Consider the following 25,422-nt stretch of genomic DNA (forward strand, 5'->3'; position numbering starts at 1 on the left):
CCGGGGCGGGCGGCGGGGGCGGCGGAGCGCGGCATGAGGCGGCGGGCGGGAAGCGGGGCGCCGGCCGCGTTGGCGCCAAAATGGGGGCCCGCGCTCTGACCATGCCCGGGTGACAGGCGCGGCGAGGGAGGCAGGGGACGGCCACGGGCCGGCCCAACCCGACGCGCAGCAGCTCCGTCGCCATTAGCCCCGCCACCCCGTCGTCGCCCTTCGCGGAGGGGGGAGCCTGGCGCCCCGCCGCCCGGCGTCCATGCCCGTGGGGCCGTCGAGCCCGGCTGCGGAGCCCCCCTCGCCGTGGAGCCGGCCGGGGCTGCGCGCTCCCGAAATATGAGCAGCCGCCCCACGGGAGGAGCCGGCTCGGGCGTGTGCTTCGGCCCGCGGGAGCCCGACAAGCCCTTCGCCGACTCGGAGCGGGCACAGAAATGGCGCCTGTCGCTGGCCTCGCTGCTCTTCTTCACCGTGCTGCTCTCCGACCACCTGTGGCTCTGCGTTGAGGCCAGGCAGGTCGCCGCCGGGCGCCATCGGGACCAGGCACGCGCGGAGCCAGGCATGGGGGGCGGCGAGCGGGCGGCGGGGGCCCCTGGCCGCCGCCGCAGCGGCAGCCCTGCGGCGCCGGGCGCCGGCCAGTGCTTCAGCCTGCCGGGGGACGCCGAGGCTGCCTGCCGCCGCCTGCAGCCCGGCGGCTCGGCGCAGGCGGAGCTCTACCTTCCCTTTTGTAATTCCTACACGCTGCGCGAGCTCTTCGCCGGGCTCTCCCGCCCGGACACCCTGAACTGCACTCTGGACCGAGGCGGCGGGGGCGCCGGGGACGCGGCCCGGCTCGGCAGGGAGGCGGAGTGGCTTCGCTCTTGCCGCCGCTGCGTTCTGGCTTACCAGCGGTACGACCAGGAAGCGCAGGACCGCTACCGAGAGTTTGAGCTTGTGCTCCAGAAATACCTGCAAGCGGAGGAGTACTCGGTGAAATCCGGCCCGGAGGACTGTAAGGTAGGAGCTCCGCGAGGACCGCGCGCCTGCCCGCCCCGTTGCGAGTGTTTCACCCTGCGCCGCCCCCCATGCTCCGTTGGGACCCTTCCCCGCGCTGTGGATGCCCTGACGGCTGGCCTTTGGCCTGTGGCCGGGCTGCGGTCTCCGGGGCTGCCCCCTCTTCCGCGTACGCGCGCGGGGGCGACCCCGCGCTCGCGTCGCCTTCTCCAGGCCAGCGCGACGGGCTCCGGCATGCCGCTGGCCCGCTTCGCCGGGGCTGGAATGCGGCGCTGGCACGGGGGAGCGGCTGCGTGCCAGCGAGCCGGACCCGAGGCGGCGGGAGCGCGGGCGGGCGGGCGGGCGGGGGAGGGGCGGGCGGGGACGGGGGGGCGAGGGGGCTTCCCCTGGCCGCTGGAGGAGCCGCTCGCTCGCTTCCCGGAACTGGCGAGGAGGGCGTCATGCGTCTGGCGGCGCGCCGATTCGGTGGCTTTGCAGAGTTGCCCGCGGTCCGGAAGGATGGACGTGACGGAATGGGGGCTTCAACTTTGGGCAGCGCTTGTCTTGGCTACGTGCATGTGTGCAGCCGGACAGAGCGATTCTGTGTGATTACAGCCACCTGCCAGCGATCGCTCCCCTCCCCCATAGGCTGGCTACTGCGTTGGCCGAGAACTTTAAGGACCTCTCTGAAGGACACCCTGCGGGCGCTTTCTGTGTAGGGTCCGCCTGCCAGCCAGACAGATTCGAAGTGTTTCTTGGAGCCCAGGGAACCAAAGTCCTAGAAAGTGTGGTGACTGAGCCATAGAGGAAAGGAAGCACTCTTCCTCTGCCCATGACGACGTTTCAAGCTGGTTGGGCTGCATCTCTGAAGCTGGGATGAGCTCCAGGTTTATTCGTTGCAAGTCGACTGTGCAGTGAACTGAGTGAGAGAAGCAGCAGCGATGGCAGAGTTTTGGGGATAGCCTTGTTGCTTTGTGTGTGGCTGTTTTTCTCATGTTGCTCAAATGACAGTGGTTTGACCCTTACGGAAAGTGTTTTCACATTGTAGCTGTTGCTGTAGTGACAGGTTTCTAAGGTTGCAGACCTGTGCCCATTTATGTGGGAATAAGCCCCATGGAAACCAGTGGGTCTTACTTCAGAGTAAACATACATAAATAGGCTCAGGCTGTTTGCTGCCCACTGCACACAAAGTGAATAAAAATGCAGGGACCAGCAACAGTTAAACTAGTCAAGACTGTGATTGTGGCCACATGGAGTACATCACATTGATTTCAAGTGTGCATAGCTCCAAACAATGTGTTTGACATATTCATATATTTTCTTCTGAAGTGAAATCACTGCATATTCCTTAGGGTATATTTTGATTTCCAAGGAGGAAAAAAAAAGTTAGCACATCCACCCAAAATCCAAGGTTTACATGGGCAGAATTTAGTAAAACATAAAAAATAATTGCTTTCCAAGGAAACCATTTCCACAGGATTATTTTTTTAAATGCAGCAGATCATTTAAAAGTATGCATTGAATAAATTACATGGGGCGGATTCCAAAGCTTTTAGGATACACAGACTCCTGGGATGAAAGCATCAGTTCAGCCTTGCATTATCATGAGCAGCGTCTTTAAGAGTTTGGAAGATTACCCTTCTGTCAAAAACAAAAGCTGCTTCTTAAGGCAACAGAAAGAGCTGTTTTGTGTTAGCATTTCCAAGTCCTTTCCCCCCTCAACCACAGGCATTTTATTTGGTTGGGCTATAAACTGTGGGAGGCTGGATTTTTTGCAGTGGAACTGCAGTCTGCTGCTGTCCATGGTGCTGCAAACTGCTGCTGCTGCTGTCCATGGTCCTTGATGTTATAAGAAACAGAATATAAACACTTTCTTAGTTCTAAAATGTTTATTATAATAAATAATCTAATTTAATATTATGACTGAGCACTTCGCTGTTCAATAAAATTGATGGTGCCTCTGAATTGCTTACCATTTTGGAAAATAGAAACTATAATTTCCTGGCTTAATCCAAATATGTAACTAAGAGTTTTTGAAGCGTTTGTAGTTCAGAATGTTTTTCTCAGGAGTTGTACAGCACTGTTTTAAAGTCTTTAGAAATGGTGGAATACCCTTTTAGTCTAAAATTAACACATTTAACTATGTATTGCTCTGTCTATACTGCACATCAAATTTCTAGAATAATGTAAACGTATAGATAGATATAATTTTGGCCTTGGTGACAATTGTGGAAACATTAAATTTTACTTTAGTTTTAGAACTTAGTTTAGCTAAAATTTCAAATTCAGTCTATATTTTGTATCATTTAATTATTCCGTGCACATTAACAGAGGCAAAAACATTGAATTTAACTAGTCAGTATTCATCTAAACAGCAAAGCTGTTAAATATGTCATCTTCCATTCCAGAAAAGAGAGTGTTTCTTCCCATTTACAATTTGCATTTGATGACAAAATCAATGATACTTGTTATGCATAACATCTCTTGTAACATTTGTCATCTGTCATGTCTTAACTTCCTTCCTATCCAAATAGCCTCAATGAAGAATTGGTTAGTGTATTATAGAGTACAAATTACAGCTTAGATGTTGTCCTGTAAGAACTTTAGCATGTATATCTAAAATAATATTGGTTATAATAATTAGCCATTGCAGTTAGTTTTTCACAGTTACGATATTATATCATTATGATGCACACATCTAATTTTTCATTTTTCTTTTTTCTAATATGCAATTATTTGAACTAGCGATCTTTCCTTTCTTTGTGGCAAGCAGTCCATGCAAAACTTTATACTATATCAGTTACTTTGACTAGAACAGTAGTTTTTTAAGTCATAAATCACAGATCCCTCCCGTTAGGAAGTTGTTATGGATTACAAATTATAAATCTGATCTTTCCTCCCCCCCCCCCCCCCCCCCCAAATTATGACTATGGCTTAGATAGCAGTTACATTGAAATTACTTGAATTCAGCTTATTCACTGCATTGACTAGTTGGTTTAAAATAGGAGAAACTCACATTGATAGTATTATTGATTTTGGATTTGTATTGGATATATAATTCTTTAGATAGGTCAGAGTAATAGCATAATGGTTTATTGTTCTTGGTTCAATTCCAAGTGTCACTTTTGTAAGTCTGATTTCATCTCACAGTAGCCAGTATGCTGATTTAAAGCCATATGTTGTTGCTGATTCTGGCTAACTTTGTACATTGCAGATGGACACTATAATTCCATGCACTCATGAAGTGAGTAAAGGTGATGTATGAGAACAATTCCTTAACAATTACAGTTATAGTCAAGTGTAGATTAATAGAATACTCATGGCTCTGACTTCGGGGGAAGGATGTCTTTATAGCAACTGAGAAACTATTTTAAAGTATGATATATTTTTGATACTGGTACGTTCCTCGTAAATATGAAACTATCTCATTTAGTCACAAAACATGGTAACAATATATTCAGTTCTATTGATTCTTAAAGTGACCCATTCATATTTATTGTGTAATATAATGGTTATTGGTCTGAGGTTAGGAAACTTGAGTGATACCCAATCATCCTCTAAATATATTCAAATATATATTCAGGTCTTCCTTAAATGAGTTGTCTGTACTTGTTCTGGAATAAAACAAGCTTCTGGAAATTGCAGAGTGAGAACTGGGTCACTAAGAAAGCACATGAAACATGCTTGCTTTCAAAGATGTTTTAAATGAGGCCAGCTATTTGAATAAGTGACTTTGAAAATTATTGCAGATACAATTTTCTACTTTCTAGGAAGGTGTGAAGTGACAATTTCCAGTGCAATGTATCATCAGCCATGAAGATCTACCTTGGTAACATGAGAGTAATCTTATTGGCCTAGTTAGCATAACCCTGGCATACAAGCCATCGTCTGTGGTTGTGTTACTTGAAGGTTGCTGCCTGCTCCCAAATGAGCCATGCCATCTGGGTTCAGGTAACATGCTAAGCTGCACCAATGAGGGTACTTATGGAGGTCCAGCTGGCACATGACTGGCATGCACAGTGGGCAAAATAGGCCACTGTGGTTTAATTCCCTTGCTGCAATTATTTGAACGGGCCTAGTTGTTATACATCATTGATTGCATTAGGACTGTAGACTTCCTGGCTAATTGTACCAGCACTGTACGAAATAAATAAGATAGATAGATAGAAAATCACTTGCTTTATGTTAGGGGAGGAAATGCTGCACACTCCCAGCTGTAGTATTTCTCAGATTCCTTCCGGCCTGAGAAATCAGGGGACGCCAGAGGGCCAGTCTGGTTGAATAAGCTGATAGAAATCACCCAAGGCTGCTGTTTTCTTAAGCCTGGGACTTTTTACTGATAGAAAGAGTGGTGCATTCAGGACAAGACCCTTGGGCAGATGTTTGGGGCTACACTCAGCGGAATGGGCAAGGTTAGCTTTCTGCTCTTTCTGAAGTAGAGGATATTCCCTATAACACCACTATGTGTAGTTTCAAGTTACATAGTTGGACCAGTGGATGGAGGCCATCACTTCCTGCCCGTGTATGATTGAGCTATTTGTCCTGTACCACCAGCCCCTGTATTTCAGCCTGCTTGCTTCTGGCTGAAGGCACTCAGCCTACCTTTGGGCCAGAGCACATGACAAATTTTAGTAATAAAATCTAGAAGATTTATTTTATGCTAATGTAATATTTTACATCGTATCTAATGACAATGGGCAAGTGTTTGTAATGATTTATTTATTTATTTATTTCATTTCTCACCTGCTCCATCGCTAATGTTATCTAGGCAATAAAACATGACATGAGCTTGCTGACTGGCAGGTGAGCTTAATGAGTCTCTTTTAATTTATCCTAAGATAGTCCAATTGTTAGGGTGTTCCCATTCCAAATGCTTGCCTCTACATTATTTCGAAACAGATTAGGTAAAGATGACTTAACCTCGTTGCATATTTGCTCAGTGTGTTTCTAGCTCTAATCTCAGTTACCACAGAAACAAGGGTGGGATACTAATTTTTAAACAGGCTTATGTCCCCCACCTAGGAACATACCTGAGGACTAACTGGATAATAGGAGTTATCGGGTTTGTGAAATTTCCCCATTTCCCATATCTTTTTGCACATTCTTATGCATATACCATGCTTTTCTCTTAAGTCAGCACTGACCTGGTTGTGTCCTATACCTGAACATATGAAGCTGCCGTGTATTGTCAGGGCGTTGAGTTCAGTATTGCCTTCTTTGGCTGGCAGCGGCTTTTCAGAAAAAACTCTTCTTAACCCTGCCATCCAAGTATTTCCCAGGGAATTAGTTGTTTTGCTTGTAATGAAAAATTAGAACCCAGTTTTGTAGGGAAGAAATGATAGGATCATAGAATAGCAGAGTTGGAAGGGGCCAGAGGGCCATTGGGTCCAACCTCCTGCTCAGACTCCAAGTTAAACCATCCCTCTCAATCTTGAGCTTCCGTCCTGCTGCTTCAATTTGTAGCTTCCCTTCATCAGGAAGGTCATAGCTCTTCTTTTGGGAGAAGACTGACCCAAAGAAGGAATTGAGCACTTCTGCCTTTTCTTTGTCCTCAGTTATCATTTTGCCATCTACATTGAGTAGTTCAACCCTCTTTTCTTTCCTCTGTTTGAAATATCTGAAGGGCTTTTTTTTGTTGCTCTTAGCATTCCTTGCTAGCCTCAGTTCATTCCTACCTTCAGCCTTCCTGAACCCATCCCTTCAATTCCATGCAACCTGCCTGTATTCCTCCTTTGTAGCCTGGCCTTCCTTCCACTACCTATGCATCTCTCTTTTTAAGGTAAGGCAATCTCTAAGCTTTTTTGAAGCCACATGGGCTTCTTTTGTTGTATTCTACCCTTTTTCCTTGTTGGAATTCTTTGCAGTTGTGCCTTTAGAATTTTCTTCTTTAAAATTTCTCAACCATCTAATTCTCATTAGAGTTTCTTGCCATGGAACTTTATTTATCATTGTGCTGACTTAATTATGATTGACTTTCCTAAAATCCAGGGTACATGGGCTACATTTGGTTTTTGCTTTCTTTAGAATGAAAAATTAAGAATCAAAGAATTGATTCTAAGTCAATCTAGACTTAGTGGATTGACAGACCATATTAAATATATCCCAAATGTATCATTCTAGGACCTTATACACTTTGATCACCCTTGTATAAAATAGTTAATTGGAATGAAGGAAAAATTGGTTGCTTCACATTTTGTTGCAAACTCACCTAGTTATCACTTTCCAAACTAATATGCAAGCTGAAGTGCAGTTATTGTTCTTTTTCATGTTTGCCCAAATTCTGTGATACAGAGCTCCAATCAAAAATGCATGTTGAATTTGGATATTATAAAAGTACACAAAAGTGACAATAATGCAGACAATGTGTTAGGTGAATGTACCTGCAAATATGTGTATATTAGACAAAACAGTGTATTGCAATGTGTATGATAGGAGTTCCCATGAGGAATTTTAAAAAGATCCAGACTGATGCAGAAACTGGGCAGAGCAAATGTTAAGACTGAAAAAATCGGAGGCATAAGCTCTCTGCAAGCATTCTGAAGAGCACATGAAGGCTCGGCCTGTGTTTATCCACCCCCATTTTGTTACATGCTTTCTGTACTGGGCTTGAGAGAAAACAAAATGACAGATACATTCATCCCTAGTGGCTTTTACTGGTGCTTCCTTCTCGTACTTAAATAAAATAAGTTACCCTCAAGTGAGATCCAGAGATACAGTCACTGGCAATGGACATATATTTAATGCCAGCACTATAGCAAGGATATGGCTGAAATCCTGTTCACACACAAGGGAAGTAGGTTTCTTTAAATTCAATGGACCTTACTTCTGAAGAGGCCAAAACAGGATTGCGCTGGAAGCATTTCAAAAAGCAGCTGGCAACAGAGGGAGGCAGAAAAGGTCTTTTCCAAACTGGTGCCAGAAATACACTTAGGGCTGCATCCAGTGTGGCTGCCTGTAATCTTCAAGGCTTGAAGGATTACAGGCATCCCATTGAGCACAGAAGAGGTGCATAGGCAGGAATTGTCTTGCACTCCCCCCACCCTGCAAAACCTTGATGCTGGGAACGATTGATGGCAAAAGGAGAAGGGGACAACAGAGGATGAGCTGGCTAGAGAGAGTCACTGGAGCAGTGGGTGTGGGCTTGGCTGGACTCTGAGGAATGGGGGAGAACTGGAGAGCCTGAAGGAATTTATTTATTTATTGTCCAATTTATATCCTGCCTTTTTCCTACAGAGGGCTCAAGGGAGCTTACATCATTCTCCTCATCCATCTTATCCCCACAACAACAACCCTGTGAGGTAGGTTGGGCTGAGAGTCTGTGACTGGCCCAAGGTCACCCAGTTGGCTCCATGGCTGAGTGGGGACTAGAACCCAGATCGTCTGAATCCCAGTCCCAGGCTCTTAACCACTATACCACACTGGCTCTGGAACACTGGGCTGTTGTCCATGGGGTCATGATGGGTTGGGAACGACTTTGCGACTAAAAAGCAACACCCTGCAAAAGACACAGATGGCCGATTGTGGCTGCCTGTTCTTTTCCCCCCACTCATGATGAGGAGGAACTGAGGCGCCACCAGGATTCCTTGCATTCTGGTAGAGCCTCGCTCCTTCCTTTCCTGCTACGCAGAACACTGCCTCTGTTCCAGCTCTGAAGTCACACTTGTGACTTTGGAACTACAGCAGGAGTGGAAAGAATGGTGTCAACTTCTGGGACAGGGTGGGAGGATGCTGTGTGGTCAGAATCTGAGGACCCCCGTTGGAACTGTGACTCCAGTCTATCCTCTGGCCAGCAAGACAGTTTCTGTGGTCGTAAGAGCACAACCTTATTTTCTTGCTTACCTTAACTGATGCATTTATACACTTTTGCTAAAATAACAGTCTTTCTTATTTGCAAATATGTTAGTTCTATTTCACTGCTTTTCCTGGGAATTGTTTAAAAATATTTCTGGCAGAATTTTAATTGAAGTTCACTTTTGATTCTTTTCAATGAAGATGAACTACTAACTGTATTGTCAGGAAAAACTCTATTTTTCCAAAACTAATTCATCCAAACTATGGGAAAAGAAAAGTTCATATTATGAGCTTGGCTTTCTTTTGGGCATAGTTTGGATGCATCAGCTTAGAAGTTTGAGTTATACTTGTATGTTTAAAAAAGGAACAGCTTGGAACTTGAGAACATAAGAAAAGCCACATTGGATCAGACCTAAGGTCATCTAGTCCAGCACTCCATACACACAGTGGCAAACCAGCTGACAACAGATTCCCTCCAGCAGGATGGGTGCAAGACCTCCACCTGCCCAAGCTCCTCAGCAACTGATGTATGCAGGCATGCCACCTCTGCTAAAAGAGGCAGCACATGGCCAGCAAGGCTAGTAGCCACTCATGAATCTGTCCAGTCCCCTTTTAAAGCCATTCAGATTGGTGACCATCACCACTTCCCATGGCCATGTAGTTTAACTATATGCTGTATGATGAAGTACTTCCTTTTATCTGTCCTAAACACCCCATCAGTCATCTTCATGGGATCACCCTGGGTTTGAGTGTTATGGGAGAAGGTGGAAAATGTCCCCCTCTGAATAGAACAGAGTAGAATACCTTATGATACCAGGATAAGTTCTATATATTCAGCCGATATAAGTACTAACAATCTGGAATTTCTGTCATATGCATTTTTCACATATGGGACAGAAGCAGGTACAATCATGAAAGGCTATTAATTTTTGCTGTGCTGTTACCCCATGGCAAAGTATGGACATACATTTGCATAAAACTACATGAAAGGATATTGAATGAATGAGGATATACAATATATTGGCTGTGTCTGCATTAAGCCAGAGGTGTTGAACCAAAGGCCAGTAGGCCAAATCTGGTCTGCCTTCTATCCAAGTTTGACTTTTTGGGGTTTTCAACAGGATCATGTCAACTTATCTGATCCCATCTACTTTCTTCTGGATTTTGTGCATTGTGGTTCTGGTACATGAGATCACAACAAGCCATGGTTTAATCAAGTCAAACTTCATGTGCTAAAAATGAAGCATAGCTTCTGCTTGTAGTTTGCAGCTGGTTAACAGACAGTGGTTTTGCTTGCAGGGATGGGTTCAGGCACAGTGGCCTGGTTCACATGTAGTGAGAAGCTGCCGTAATGAGAAGCTGCCATCAAGGGGTTCTGATGGCAGCGGTAGTTGTTCTGCATATTCAGGGCATGCCAGAGACACACCATAGCTTCTCACTGACTCTCTTCACACACAACGCTAAACCATGTCGTGAAGTCCTGCATTTAGGCAGGCATGTTGTTTTCACACACAGGCAGTTTCCATTGTTCCCCGTATTCCCAATGGCAGCTAGCATGGCATCAGCCCCTGCAGCTGAAAATCAATCCCAGGATGCACCGCTCCTGCTCACATTGCCTGGCGCTCTCTCATTGGCTCAGTGAAGCAACTACTTTCTCACTGAGTTGCACTCAGGCAGCATTACTTGCTGCTACCTTGCCCTGTGCCAGTGTGCAGGCTCCCCCTGCAACCCTGCCTCTCCACCTCCCTCGCTGTACATGTGTCCATCCCCCCACCTTGCATGACTCACACATGTTGGAAAGGCCCGCCTCCCACTGCAGCCTTGCACATGGAGGGCGTCCGCATGGGCACCTGCTGTGAGTTTTCCAAGGTAATGCATCTGCCTGGAAAAGGTTCTTGGTTGGAGGCTAGGAATACGTCTCTGCCCCAGTAGTGGGGGTGGGTTGGAGAGAGCGGGACTTGTTGACCGTTCTAAGGAATGGCAGGGACAAGATGGGAATGAAGCGGAGGGTGGGAGGTGGGGTGGGAGATGAGGGCTTTCCAGACCAAGAGCCCAGTTGGCAAGGCCTGAACGCAAGCTGTACACTCCTCTTGTGCCAGGTGACTTTTGCAAGTGGAGAATATTGGCTGCACGTATAAAACACGCATCAGGCAACTTCCAGGCAAGCTGAGCAACTTGCAGTGACCAGACAGGAGTGCCAAGCATGGCTGCCTCCAAGGTCAGTGCTGCCGCAGGGAGTGTGGCTACTGAGATGCTGAAGCTGCAGGTGGACATCCAGAGGCAGCATGTGGAAAAGGAAGACAAAGAAGCACGGATCAGCCAATCAGAGCACTGCTGGATGCAAGGCAACAGTTGTGAGCAGAGCTGTGGAGTCAGCACATAAAACCTTTGCCTCCAGCTCCAACCTCGACTCCTCAATTTATGGTTCCGTTGACACCGACGCCTTTATTTCTATCTCAGTAGAGGAATATAGTAACTAATTTTTATTTATTTCCTATATTGATTGAAAGACTCAACTTTGTCAGATGTAAAGAATTTTGGTAGTCATGTTTGGCCTGCAGTAGATTTCTCATCTTCCTTTAGCCCAGAAGTAGATGGAATGTATTTATTGCTGTCTTTCTCATGCACAGCTTCTAACACATTGGGATGAAAACGCAGCAAGTGTCTTTTAAAATTTGATGCTCTTGTAGGTGCATTTTTATCAGAAGCACAAAAACTACCAATTTTTTTTGCAACATATACTTTTCACAATCATCATCTTCTATATGCATTGGTGTACATAGTATTTCCCATCTGTTCTTATTGTTCAAAAACAGCCGACTTTGTTGACACTTTTTTGGCATTGTGAATTTTTTCATGGGGCGTCACTTTCACTAATATATGACATTAAAATATATCCTGAAAAAATGGGTTACTTAATTTATTATCTGTGAAATAGCAAATTCTAACATATTATTTATATTACAGTCTAAATTTTATTAGGGGTTGGAGTCAGTACATTTTTACTGACTCTGACCCCAGTAACCAAAGAATTGCTTCCAACTCCAGTTCTGACTCCACAGTCCTGGTTGTGAGAAAGACCTGGACAATGATGAGCACAGGCAGGAGTGGAAACTGCAGCAGTGGCTGTTCCTTGTGCAAAACTATACTCAAATTGTGAAAACCATGTGGAAGTGTGGTTTCTGGGTTCAGATAAGCAAACAAGCCATGGTGAAGCAAGGAGGACATAGATCAAGCTGTTGTTTCTTGGCATGGTTGCATGGAGACCAAACACACCATGCTTCAACATACTTTGTGGGGTTCAGACATAACAACTGTGCCACCATTGTTTCTATTGTGGTTTGTCATTACACCTGAACTCACTCATTATGTGTGAACCCATGATGTGGGCCGATTGACAAGCAACCCAACAAAACACTCTCACTGGGTTCTCATGTAATGGTATCATACCATGGTGGAATATTCAAAATGATAGCCAGAGTTGCAATGAGAAGTCCCATGGGGAAATTCATCCATTTTGGCTTCTCCATCTGTGTGAATCAGATCTGAGACACAACAGATTTTAACAAATGACACCATGGTTTACCACTATGTGCAAATAGGTCAGTGACAATATAATATACATTTCCTGCATATTTAGAATTCGTGTAAAATACTGAACATCTTGTTTTAACTGAAGATAAAAATCACTCAACACAAAATATGCCCACTAAAAGTTGAAACTTTGAAATGCCTCTGACCAAGACCTGTATTATATTATGGTTAAATTTTTAAGTTTCTGCTTTTCTCTTTTTTCCTTGCTACTTTGAAGGAATCAGATTTTGGCTACAGTGAAGCATTTCTGAAAGTCTCATACATGACATGCTGTAGTGATACTTGGTAATCTCGTAATGCCTGTTTAAAAAGAGCAGTTGCATTCTAAGTAAACTATTTCAATAACAATTTATAATAGCTCATATTTATTTGATGCAGCATAAAGAAACAACAGCCTACACTACTTGGTCAATAAAAAATGCATGAGAGGTATTTATGATCCAAAGGGAAATTAGATTTTTTTTTACTAAGCTCTAATTATAGCTGTTGTAATCATAAAAAGATTAAAAAATACTTCTTGAATCTAGATAGTATTTTGGCTTCTTTCCAATTCTGTATGATGCATCCTTCTCCTTCATGGATCACTGCCTTGTCGTGGCGAAGGGGCTTGCGTAGCTCAATGAAGCTATGAGCTATGCCGTGCAGGGTCACCCAAGATGGACAGGTCATAGCAGAGTGCTCTGACAAAACGTGATTCACTGGAGAAGGAAATGGCAACCCACTCCAGTATCTTTGCCATGAAAACCCCATGGACAGTACCAAAAGGCAAAAAGATATGACGTCGGAAGATGAGCCCCTCAGGTCGGAAGGTGTCCAATATGCTACTGGGGAAGAGCAGAGGGCTAGTACTAGTAGTGCCAGAAAGATTGAAGCGACTGGGTCAAAGCCTAAAGGCCACTCAGTTGCTGATGTATCTGGTGGTGAAAGGAGAGTCCGATGCTGCAAAGATCTATACTCCATAGGAACCTGGAATGTAAGATCCATGAATCAAGGCAAGCTGGATGTGGTCAAACAAGAGATGACAAGACTGAACATCGACATCTTAGGAATCAGTGAACTAAAATGGACAGGAATGGGTGAATTTAATTCAGATGACCATCAGGTTTACTATTGCAGGCAAGAATCCCTCAGAAGAAATGGACTAGCCTTCATAGTCAATAAAAGAGTAGGAAAAGCAGTACTGGGATACAATCTCCAAAATGACAGAATGATCTCAGTTCGAATCCAAGGAAAACCATTCAGCATCACAATAATCCAAGTCTGTGCCCCAACCACTGGTGCTGAAGAGGCTGAAGTTGATCGGTTCTATGAAGGCCTACAACACCTTCTAGAATTAACACCCAAAAATGATGTCCTTATCATCATGGGAGATTGGAATGCTAAAGTAGGAAGCCAAAAGATAACCGGAATAACGGGCAAGTTTGGCCTTGGAGTAAGAGTACAAAATGAAGCAGGGCACAGGCTGGTAGAATTTTGTCAAGAGAATCCGATAGTCATAGCAAACACTCTTTTCCAACAACCCAGGAGACAACTCTACACATGGACATCACCAGACGGTCAACACAGAAATCAGATTGACTATGTGCTCTGCAGCCAAAGATGGAGAAGCTCTATACAGTCGGTAAAAACTAGACCAGGAGTTGACTGTGGCTCAGATCATGAGCTTCTGGTTGCAAAATTTAGGCTTGAGTTGAAGAAAGCAGGGAAAAGCACTAGGCCACTTAGGTATGACCTAAATCATATCCCTGATGAATATACAGTAGAGGTGACAAATAGATTTAAGGAATTAGATCTGATAGAGTGCCTGAAGAACTATGGACGGAGGTTCACAACATTGTAGAAGAGGCAGCAACTAAAACCATCCCAAAGAAAAAGAAATGCAAGAAAGCAAAATGGCTGTCTGAGGAAGCTTTACAAATAGCTGAGGAAAGAAGGGAAGCGAAAGGCAAGGGAGAAGGAGAAAGATACAAACAATTGAATGCAGAATTCCAGAGAATAGCTAGAAGAGATAAGAATGCTTTCTTAAATGAACAGCGCAAAGAAATAGAAGAAAACAATAGAATAGGGAGGACCAGAGATCTCTTCAAGAAAATTGGAGATATGAAGGGAACATTTCATGCAAAGATGGGCATGATAAAGGACCAAAATGGCAGGAACCTAACAGAGGCAGAAGAGATTAAGAAGAGGTGGCAAGATTACACAGAAGAACTATACAAGAAAGAGCTTAACGTCCCTGATAACCACGATGGGGTGGTCACTGACATCGAGCCAGACATCCTGGGATGTGAAGTCAAACGGGCCTTAGCAAGTCTGAGCAACAACAAAGCTAGTGGAGGTGACAGTATTCCAGCTGAGCTTTTCAAAATCCTAAAAAATGATGCAGTAAAAGTGCTACACTCACTATGCCAGCAAATTTGGAAAACTCAAGAGTGGCCACAGGATTGGAAAAGGTCAGTTTACATTCCAATGCCAAAGAAAGGCAATGCCAAAGAATGTTCAAACTACCGCACCATTGCACTCATTTCACATGCTAGCAAAGTTATGCTCAAAATCCTACAAGCTAGGCTCCAGCAGTATGTGGACCGAGAACTACCAGAAGTACAGGCAGGATTTCGAAGAGGGAGAGGAACTAGAGATCAAATTGCCAACATACGCTGGATCATGCAGAAAGCTAGGGAGTTCCAGAAAAAGCAAGTGGGACCCCAGCATGGGGTGAGGTGGAAGAACTTTTAATATCTAAATCAACCTCCATTTGCCTATCTTAGAGTAATGGATTTGGGTAATCTATGTTTGTCTATAATAGTCGTACTTCTAATATAACCTCACATTTAAATCCCTGCTCACAATAAATGACCCACCTGCAATGGCAGACATGTACGTGAAAACCAGGTGTGTACAGTTTCTCAAAGTCCAGAGTGATGATGTGTACATGAAGAGGAAGACCATGTGACCAGCGCTTGTCTCCTCATGAGTGTATAGTGAGGGCTCTGGGTCTCATCCTGCATGAGGCAGTGGTCCAGGTGGCAGGTATCCCTCCCTCCCTTGTAAGGCCAGGCCCCCAATAAGAGAAGCCAAAGGAGAAGGTGCTAGAAAACCAGCTGTGTTCATGCCTTTCTGTACACAGATTCCCAATATGGGAGGAAGGAATAGGAAGGAAGGAACAGGGATTTAACTTTCCCATCTGGGTAAGCACACCCTTGCCTTTAATTTGTGACATGTTTTCTTGTTAGCAATTCAAATTATGGGGGGCAAGGCCTCCAGAGATGGATGGGGACCATGTGGAGGAGGGGAGGAGGTCTCCTACTTCCACACTAGGGTCCTGTTCTGGAACAAACTCCCTGTATTTTTGAATGAGAGAGAGAGAGAGAGAGAGAGAGAGAGAGATATGTCTTTAGAGTAATGTGTAGCAGACGTGCAGTATTTCCACTTGCTTTGCTTTTATTTTCCTTACTTGCATCTGCTCTCCTTTGTGAAGTGGTGCCCATGCTTGGTAGCAAGTCACTAATAATAGGTGGAGGCAATGAAGGTGGTTTGAATGAAAGGACAGCCCACCATGGCTTATTTAACCCAAGTCCTTTGACATATCCAGGTCCTGTTTAGTGGCTGTTGTATTATGTGTACCCAGCAAACACAGGTTTATGAGAATTAAGGCCTGTATAGCAGCAGAGCATCCTATGAGTTATGTGAAGGTTGTTTAACTCACACATTAACCATGTTCTCATGATAGGACAACCCTGATGTGGGGGTTGAATATGCAGACTGGCAGGTCTGGACGTGATAGCTTATTGTGATTTTAAATTTTGTAACTTGGTCACTTTACCAGTTTCTTTTTAAAGATGCAAAATGTTTAAGTTGATGATGATTGTCATCAGTTTGTTTAATAATCTATGCTCTTAAACACATTTATTCTGCCAGCAAATAAATAAAAAACATATGGGGTATTTTCTGGGTTTAGAATCAAGGGAAGATGTAACCTATAATATATTTACTCTAGATTAGTACTATTAAAATCAGGAGAGGAGGTAAGGAACCAAAACATTCTCAAAAGTAGCAGTTGCAATTCTGGTTGCATTTCAGTTGTCAAAGTATCACTTCCAGGAGATGTTCCTTTGAATCAAGAGTTTGGCTATGCATTCACTTAAGAAACAAATCTTGAAGTTGAGTTTCATATTAAAAAGAAAGACTTGAACCACTAACATGTATTAAAGTGAATTAGAAATGTTAATTAAATTGCTTCCTAAATTACTATGCCAGAGTAATTGTGTTCTAAATATGAAACTACAAATGGCCAACTGTTATAAATGTGTTATTACAATTATCCCCAAGTAAGAACTGGGCTTTGCTAACATATCCATATGAATGACTGGCTAACAAAATAGCCTGTTCTGTTTATATTTTGTTTCTAAGCAGAATACAACTAGGGGGAATTCATTGCTCAGATAATTTGATGAGTGGAGGGTTTGTTTTTTCACTGCTGTTCTATTATGGCAACCATGCTTGAGAATTGTGAAAAATCTGCTTAATGACAATTCTAGAGGGAAACTGCTGAGTGACTTCTTTACAGCTCTTGCTCAAAAGGGGCTTGTATGCAGGAAGGCACAATGAGAAATGTGGAGTCTTACGGTGCTCGTCATTCTAGTTTTGGAGATATTATTTTTACATTGCAAAAAGAATTCTAGATCAATTTGCATCTAGATTATCTTGGACTAGGCGTAAAAGCCTTTCAACAATAGAAAAGATTACCAAATTCTAGAGTTAGATGCATTGGTTGCACAAGTGGGAGGGTGTTCTCACTATCAGTTCTTCCCTTCCCCTAGTTATCCTGCAGCCCCTTATACTTTCCAAGACCCCTCTCTTGAGGGACACAGAAGGCTCCTGCCCTCTGGGGCTGTATTACAAGGGGAGAATAGACTGGTTCAGTGGGAACTTTAGTGGCTCAAGGTCTCTCTGCCAATTTCCAGGTGTTTTCCCTTCTTTTACCAGTGCCCTATACCACACAGTTTGCATTATACAGGAGTCCACCACTACTCTGGAGAGAGTTTTTAGGTGGTACCATGGTGGTGATGGTGGGAGGATATGTGGGTAAGCTGCCACTGGATACAGTCCCAGTTCACTGCACCAGTATGACTATTGGGAAGCTGTGCAATAGTATTATTCCGAGGTTCCCTGGTGTGACTGGGAGTCTTTGGTCCAACAATGTAATTCCAGAAACTCAGTGAGCAATAGCAGAGTTTCACTGAGTCTTTCTGTTGAACGAATGGTTTACCTATTACCCTTGGACTTTGTGCAAACGGTGCACAATGGGCTACACAACAGTTATGCATAACTGGTTGCAAAATGGAATGGGCAAGCATCATGCACAACTATGGGTAAACATGACCTTCAATCCCCTTCACGAGCACTTTTGGGATCCCACTCATGCCACATCTTCTGCACTAATGGATCGGCACCCAGAAAGCAACGAACTATTGATTCATTCTGACCATACATGGCTTGACCTTCATGCAAAATGTGGTATTGGATGAGATTTATGGCTTGCTTCTAAGCATCTTTACTCAGATAAGTCTCTGAATTCAGGGGGCTTACTCCCACCTAATGTACATATGTCTGATATTGCTTCTTAACCTCACACTGTCCTGGAATGCAAACATAACTGACATCATCTGAGGTTTTCTGTTTCCCTTGGCACCAGCTCTTATAAAAAGGGAGAAGAAAAAAGCGTATAGCAGGCTAGTCAACGGGCCTCTTAAGATGATATTTGGATAAGCCCTTCCTGTGCTTCTGTTCCTGAACTGGAATGATTTATCCACCTTATCCAGTCCTTTCATTACTTCTTTCCAAATCTATTACCTGCTTGGAATCTTCAGCTATCCAGCTTGAACTAACATCTTTATTATCCTGCTCTGGTGCATGTTCTTTCCCTCGATCCCTCCATGCCACCCTGCCATATTCTAGCTTATCTTGAACATCTCAGCATTTCAGCTTTAATGAGATCACATGGATTAGTAAAGGATAAAGGAGTAAAAATGTAATGCATACTGTTTATTTTGTGACAGTGGGTTAAAGTATCAGAAGAATGCAGACAACATAAGTGTATATAATGTCTGTTGATATTAGTTTGACAATAGTCAAAGCATCCCAGTTTAGGACAAACAACAGAATAGAAACTCTTGCATATTTTAAACTGTCAAGAGTTTTTCAGAGCAAGATTTGCCAGAATGAATTTAACATGAATAATAAATGAATAGATCCTGCTTTTTTGTGGGTTTTGGTGGACAGTATAATGAAAAGCAAATGAACTAGAAATAACACTCTTCAGTTCTGAGTTTTAAATCCGCATGAAATTATATGTACTTATTGGTGAATATGTTTACCAATCTTATATATGTTTACTCAGATGTAGGTCCTGTTAATTGCAGTGGAAGCTACTCCCAGGTAAATTTATACACAATGACAGCACAGCTTGTTTATATCAGTGCTTTATTATAGCATTAGTATAAGCAGGATAGGAATTAAGTTTATTATATATTTTATATGCTTGTAAAATAAATGAGCTAATAGCAGGGTATGCTGATTGATAGTGTTCAGGAACTTTGCCACATAAAGAAAACACTTCTAGTGAAAGCTTCCAGTTTTCTAGTTTGCATCCAATGATAGTAATTTAATGTTGTCAGATTAAATGCAGTTCCTGCTCTTTGCTGCCATGTATAACCTTGATCCTTTCCTGCCTATTGATTTTTTCCAGACATTTAATGACAAACTGTGATGCACCTCATTTGTTAAAGACATGATGGGAAATATTTATGAGGTCACAAGAATGAATTCTTCTTTTTCAAATATTTGTACAGCTCAGAAACATGCACGGATAGCAGCCCCGTTTTGTAGAGAAGGGCATTTTAAAAGGCAAGCTGGGAGATCATACCCAGAAACAGACTTGTGGGATCTGAGATCACGAATGCTCTGTAAAAATCATTCCTGTCCCTATTTCTCTTGTACTACGTTAGCTTTAATGTGAAGGATAAACATGAACTTTAATATTTCGTGTTTGTTGTTGTTCAAAAGACACACATCCATCTATTATTTGTTTTCATGTTAAGCACGGAGAAGCAGCTGGGGTTACAGAGAATGAAGTCTCCTCTTATTAACATATTTCAGCAGCATTCTCATTTAGTAGCCCCTTGCAAATAAGACACCCTCACAGGGCATGCTAGTCACACAGGTTTTTCATTCAGTTGTTGAAACAAAGATGGCTGGAATCAAATTGTCAGATGGCATGACATTTTCTGACAGCATGTCAGGCTAGCAAACTAATGACTGCACTTCAGCACACCATGAAGTACAATATAAGGAATCTAGAAGTGGCAAATAGTTTGAAGAGCAAAGAAAACGTTACATATTAAAAGCAAATAATTTGCTTGGAAGGAAAACCCTGTTAAACTACAACTGTAATTTCCTAAAGAGGAACACTGAGCCTTTACTAAGTAACTCGTGTGAAAAAGATCACATGAAGGAGGAGAGAAGGCAAGTGCAGCACCACCACAAGTCAATATTTATCTGCTGATCTGGAGAGAGAATATGGACAACACAAGGAGTATTCCCTGGAAATACCATTTCTCCAAGTCAGTGCCCATGGTCAGAGCCTTGGCTAATCTTACTTTAATATAGCAGGGGACTTGACCGTACTGTGGATATTTGAGTTGGTAAGATCTAGGGGTCTCCTCAGCTTGGTACAATCTAAATTGTTAATGGGAATACATAACATTGGAATGGTTCCATTGTAGTGCTAGTGAGCAGGGTATCTCTCAGTTCTTTGGGACTGATGTGGGGACCTGCAGTTGGTTCTGTCTATGATGCATCCAAGGTGGATCCAAGAGTGTAATTGTGCTGAGAACCAGTTACAATTTTTCCCTACAGTCTTCCTCCAGTTTCCCTTATCATCAGATATTATGGATAGTAAGCAGGGACAGGGGTTTTCTCTCTGTGCGTCTCCAGTTATTGAGTGTGCTCCCCGCAGGAAGAATTTCTAGCACCTACTGTGTTATCTTTCAGGTGCCAGGTGAAGACACTTCTGTTCTATTATTTCAGACATTTTAATGTTGAAGGGTTCTTTTTGACATTTTACTAAGCAGTGGTAACTTTCAGTGAGCATTCCACTTTGCTGTTTTAATAGATACTTATATAAGCATTTGTTTTTATATAGTATGTTTTAAATTTATCTGTAAACTGCCTGGAGATAAATGCCATGAAAGGTTGTACAGAGCAAACTACATTCATTAATTTAAAATATAAATATATTTGATTTTTATCCCACTTACCAGCAGTTCTCCAGAAGCATCTAATAAAAAGTAAAACTAATATCCATCTTAGTTCATGTTGTGTTGCAAGCCCCAGTTGAATACCCCCGGGTGATCCCAGATAGTTTTCAGAAATGGGGGATATAAGAAGGCATTCCTTCTCAGACTAAAGACACAAGTCTTCTAGGACACAATCCTGTTTATGTTTATATAAGAAAAAAACCATACAGCAGTTATGTTTTCTGATTCATGTCTTTTGTTTGAACTTGCATAAGATGGTTCCTTTAGAACTTTAAAAGTTAAAATTAACATTGTTGACCCATGGGTTAAGACCAGCATGATATAGTCCCTTTGACTAGTTGCAGCAAACAGTCCAAATGCTGCATTTTCAATCAGCTGAAGTTTCTAGGTAGTTTTCAAAGGCAGCCCACAGAGTTTTCAAAGGCAGCATCACAGTAATATAATTTGTAGAATACCTGATGGGAGGCAAGGCATTTCTTTTCCAGAAGAGCATGCATCTCATTCAGCAAGCATAGCTAAAGTATTCCTTGACATAGCTACTCCTTGCATATTAAGCCACTTTCTGAGTCCCAGAAAACTCCCCATCTGCTTTCAAGAAGGTGACATCCACATGCTCCCAAAGAAATATTTCAACGTTGTTTAGAGTGAGCTTGAATGTACTAGCCCTTAATTCAGCTCATTACTTAGTATAGGCACCTGTTCAGGGTTTCCTTCCTAGGCTGTGAAGAGAAGGAGTGATATAATGGGATAACATTTTATACTGATGTCAGCATACTGCAGAACCTTGCATGATCTGTCCCAGCAAATCCAAGTAGATAGGAGGTTACATGGGAAGCAAGGGAGAGCCATGTGGGACCTCACATCACCACCACCATGGGTGAAGCAGTGCTCTTCCATTAGTATTTTGTGGAATCTACCTGTCAGCCGTGGAGCCTGTGAGAGTTGTCAGTTGTATTGCCAAGAGGCAATGGTTCTTTTTAGGACTGAGAAACAAGAAACACACAAATGGATGAAGGCAGAAACAAACCAACAGAAAGAAAGCAAAGCACTTCAAGGCAATGATTGCAGCGAGAAACTGCAGACCAAGATCACAAGCCTTGCCTCCCTACGGTCATGGGAATACTTTAGAATTAGCAATGAACCAACCTCAATAATGGCTTCTGTGCAGTACCTTTCCTGGGTCTTTCTGCACTGAGGTTCCACTCTGGGAGTCTCTTAAGGATTGGCATATACCGTTATGCTCACATGAATCCCACCCATGTTCTGACTACATTTCAGTGAGTTCAAGAATGTTTACACACACTTGCAGAGTGGGAGGATTAGTTCTAGCCAATGGCAAGCAGCTTCCACATGCCTCCTCCCCAGACCGCCCCCATGCTCTGTGAGACCTTGAAGTCTAGACTTTCTTAAGGTAAATAATAGCCTCTTCTGTTACATCATTTCAAATGCTGAGAAATAATAAGAGGCAGCTAACAAAATGACCAGGCCAAGAAAGACTTCAAGGCACAGAAGGCATTGTTTGTTGTTTGCCAGCTCCTTAAAGTAGCTATTGTCAGCTGCATGTTTGCTGCCAAGCAGTGCCGCCTACGCTCAGTGCTGACCTTGGATACCGCGGACAGCAGTACTGAATGCCACCGAGAGATACAGGAGACTCAGTAAGGATATCCAGCTCTTTCTTTCTCTTGGTCAACATGTCATACTAACATAAACAAGGCAGTTTCAGCCAGGCTGAAGTCAGTTTGAATTGCATCTGGCTAATGCTGCATTCAAGAATGTGAGGAATGAGGTAGTCAGCCAGAATGAGGTAGTCAGTTCATGTCTTTGGGCTATACAGCTTGCAACTCATCCAAACAATTGTGATCGACAGACACCCAGAATATCTTGCCCTCAGAAATTGTGAATACAGACAGAGTTAAGTTGGCAGAACTGTGAGAGATCTCATCTGTAAAGTTTTTGCAAGCAAGACATATTGAGCAACCGTGCTCTCTAGAGTTCCTGAGTTGTTGTGAGTCCACAAACTACCTAAAACAGCTCTTCAAGATGACACTGTAGATATGATTTTATACAATTTAACTGTCAAAACTTCAGAGAATCATCCCATTATAGCTAGGTGAAAATTCTTTGTTAGAAGCCCAGGTTCCTCCAAACATGCCTAGTTCTCTCAATCTGTAGGGCTTTGCCTTCAGTCCCAGAATCATCCTTGTTGCCCTCCTCTGTACCCTTTTCTAGGGTTTTTTTTTTAACTTAGCTGCCCAGAACTGGACACAGTACTCCAGGTGAGGTCTGACTAATGCTTTGTATAGTGGAACTAGTACTTCACATGTTTTGGAAGTGATGCTTCTGTTAATGCAGCCCAGAATCGCATTTGCCCTTTTTGCAGCTGCATCACATTGTTGCCTCATGTCTAGCTAGTGATCTACAACAACCCCAAGATCTTTCTCATGTGCAGTATTCTCGAGCCAAATGTTCCTCAACTTGTAGCAGTGCATTTGGTTTCTTGTTTCTGCATGTAGGACTTGGCATTTGTTCCTATTGAATTTTAGTTTGTTCTCTGCCCAGCGTTCTAATCTATTGAGATCATCCTGCATCTTATCTCTGTTTTCCAGGGTATTTGCTATTCCACCCAGCTTTGTGTCATCTGCAAATTTAATTATCTTACCATGCACTTCCTCATCTAAATCATTAATCAAAATGTTGAAGAGCCCTGGTCCCAGGACAGAACCCGGCAGCACTCCGCTTGTCCCCTCTCCCCAGTTTGAGAATGTGCCATTGTTGAGTCTAATTTTAAAGCAAATTGTGGATTTACCCTGCGGTTGTACTATCTAGCCTGCTTTTTGCTAGTTTGGTAATCAGAATGTTATGGGGCACATACCATAAATAAGCAGGGCAAGCCTCTGTAAGTATACTCAGAAATACAGATTAAATCTCTCAGCAACACTTTCAAAAAGCATCCCAAATAGCAAACCTATGCATGTTTATTCAGAAGTGAGGAGAAACAGCGTGCTGTCTCTGATGCAAACACATAAGCCCTTGCAGGATAAGGCTCGGAAGGAAGGAGGGCTGAACCACTTGGCAGCATTTACAGTAACATTTCTATTCACAAGTAAGTAGATATGATGTCTACTCACAGTCAAGCAAGCCCTTGCAGAGCTTCTCAGAAGGAAGCTGGACAGCATCAATCAACAGCCTTCCCCCCTGGTTCCAGCCTCTTGGCACCTCAGGGAAAGCTCTTATCTCCAATCAACAGATGATGGCTAATAAGTGGTTTTCCCCTGCTAAGCACTGAGAAACCAACTCCCCTCACCCCCAATGCTAAGTGGGGAAGAAGCACTTATTAGCAATCATCTGCTGGTTGGAGAGAAAAAGCTTCCCCCCACCACCCCCAGGGGCAAAGAGAGTGGGCCCAAGGCGAGAAGTACCAAGTCAGACAGGAGAACTTTCTTGGGAGGAAGATTCCCTGCCCCATTTTTTAGATCTATCTGTGTGGATAGAGAAAGACAAGAGACAAGGCTACTGTCCTTTGAATTGTCTTTGTTACAATTATAGTAGTTGCTAGCTAGTAGGGAAAACACTTTAGCTTAAGTGGTACAGTGCATCCTTTATATACAGCAGAACCCCAGTTAAGTTTCCGGCATGACCAGACAGGGTTAGGAAATCTTGGAGATACTGCCAGTCAGCACAGATATCAGTGATATATAGATAGATGGAACTGGAGCTATTCTACTCTCTTCACCCATTTTCCTTGTTTCTCTTTGCTCCATCTGCCTGTTGAGTAAATAGGCTATTAAAAGGCTTCCATTGATACCAGTGGAAATTTTTACCGAGTCTAATTATTTCTGGGGTAGTCAGGGGAGAAGAAAGGGATATCACAGGCAGGAGGAGGAGGCCCCATAAGCTGCAGTAGGTCTGGCTTGAAGTTTTCTACTTCTGCTGTAGACCATACTGGACTAGATGGGGCCAATGCTCTTAACTCAGTTTAAGGCAACACTCTGTGGTCTCATAATGTAAAGCTCTGTGCATGAAAAGTCTCACTTGCTGTTTTTTTGCATGGGAAACTTTCTAAAAGGGAAAGGAACAGATTTTCCCTGCCCTATTTGCAATACTACATAGGAGCGAAGAAGGAGCAGGCAAGGCAAAGCAAACACACAAAATATAAAAAGAAAATCTGACAATAAAGACACAGCCTGATGTATGTCCACTTGTTGTTGTTAGTCACGAAGTCGTGTCCGACCCATCATGACCCCATGGACAACATTCCTCCAGGCCTTCCTGTCCTCCACCATCCCCCGGAGTCCACTTAAGCTCACACCAACTGCTTCAGTGACTCCATCCAGCCACCTCATCCTCTGCCGTCCCCTTCTTCTTTTGCCATCTATTGTTCCCAGCATTAGGCTCTTCTCCAGGGAGTCCTTCCTTCTCATTAGGTGGCCAGAGTATTTGAGTTTCATCTTCAGTATCTGGCCTTCTAAAGAGCAGTCAGGGTTGATCTCCTCTGGAACTGACTGGTTTGATTGCCTTGCGGTCCAAGGGACTCGCAGGAGTCTCCTCCAGCACCACAATTCAAAGGCCTCAGTCCTTCAGCGCTCAGCCTTCCTTATGGTCCAGCTTTCACAGCCATACATTGCAACTGGGAAAACCATAGCCTTGACTATATGCACTTTTGTTGGCAGGGTGATGTCTCTGCTTTTTAGTATGCTGTCTAGATTTGCCATAGCTTTCCTCCCCAGGAGCAAGCGTCTTTTAATTTCTTGGCTGCAGTCCC

At 43.4% G+C, this 25,422-nt stretch overlaps 1 protein-coding gene across 1 annotated transcript in view; it reads left to right on the forward strand.

Annotated features, from left to right (window-relative positions):
* Nucleotides 1–327: 327 nt before the first annotated feature.
* NALF1 (NALCN channel auxiliary factor 1) overlaps nt 328–25,422 on the forward strand; it is a 480,732-nt gene continuing 455,637 nt past the window's right edge. The window contains exon 1 of the mRNA XM_044428552.1: nt 328–984. Coding sequence (XP_044284487.1) covers nt 328–984 — 657 coding nt within the window. The remainder of the gene's footprint in view (nt 985–25,422) is intronic.

Source organism: Varanus komodoensis, unplaced genomic scaffold (genome assembly GCF_004798865.1).
Source record: "Varanus komodoensis strain SLA01 unplaced genomic scaffold, ASM479886v1 scaffold2, whole genome shotgun sequence".
Lineage (NCBI taxonomy): Eukaryota > Metazoa > Chordata > Lepidosauria > Squamata > Varanidae > Varanus > Varanus komodoensis.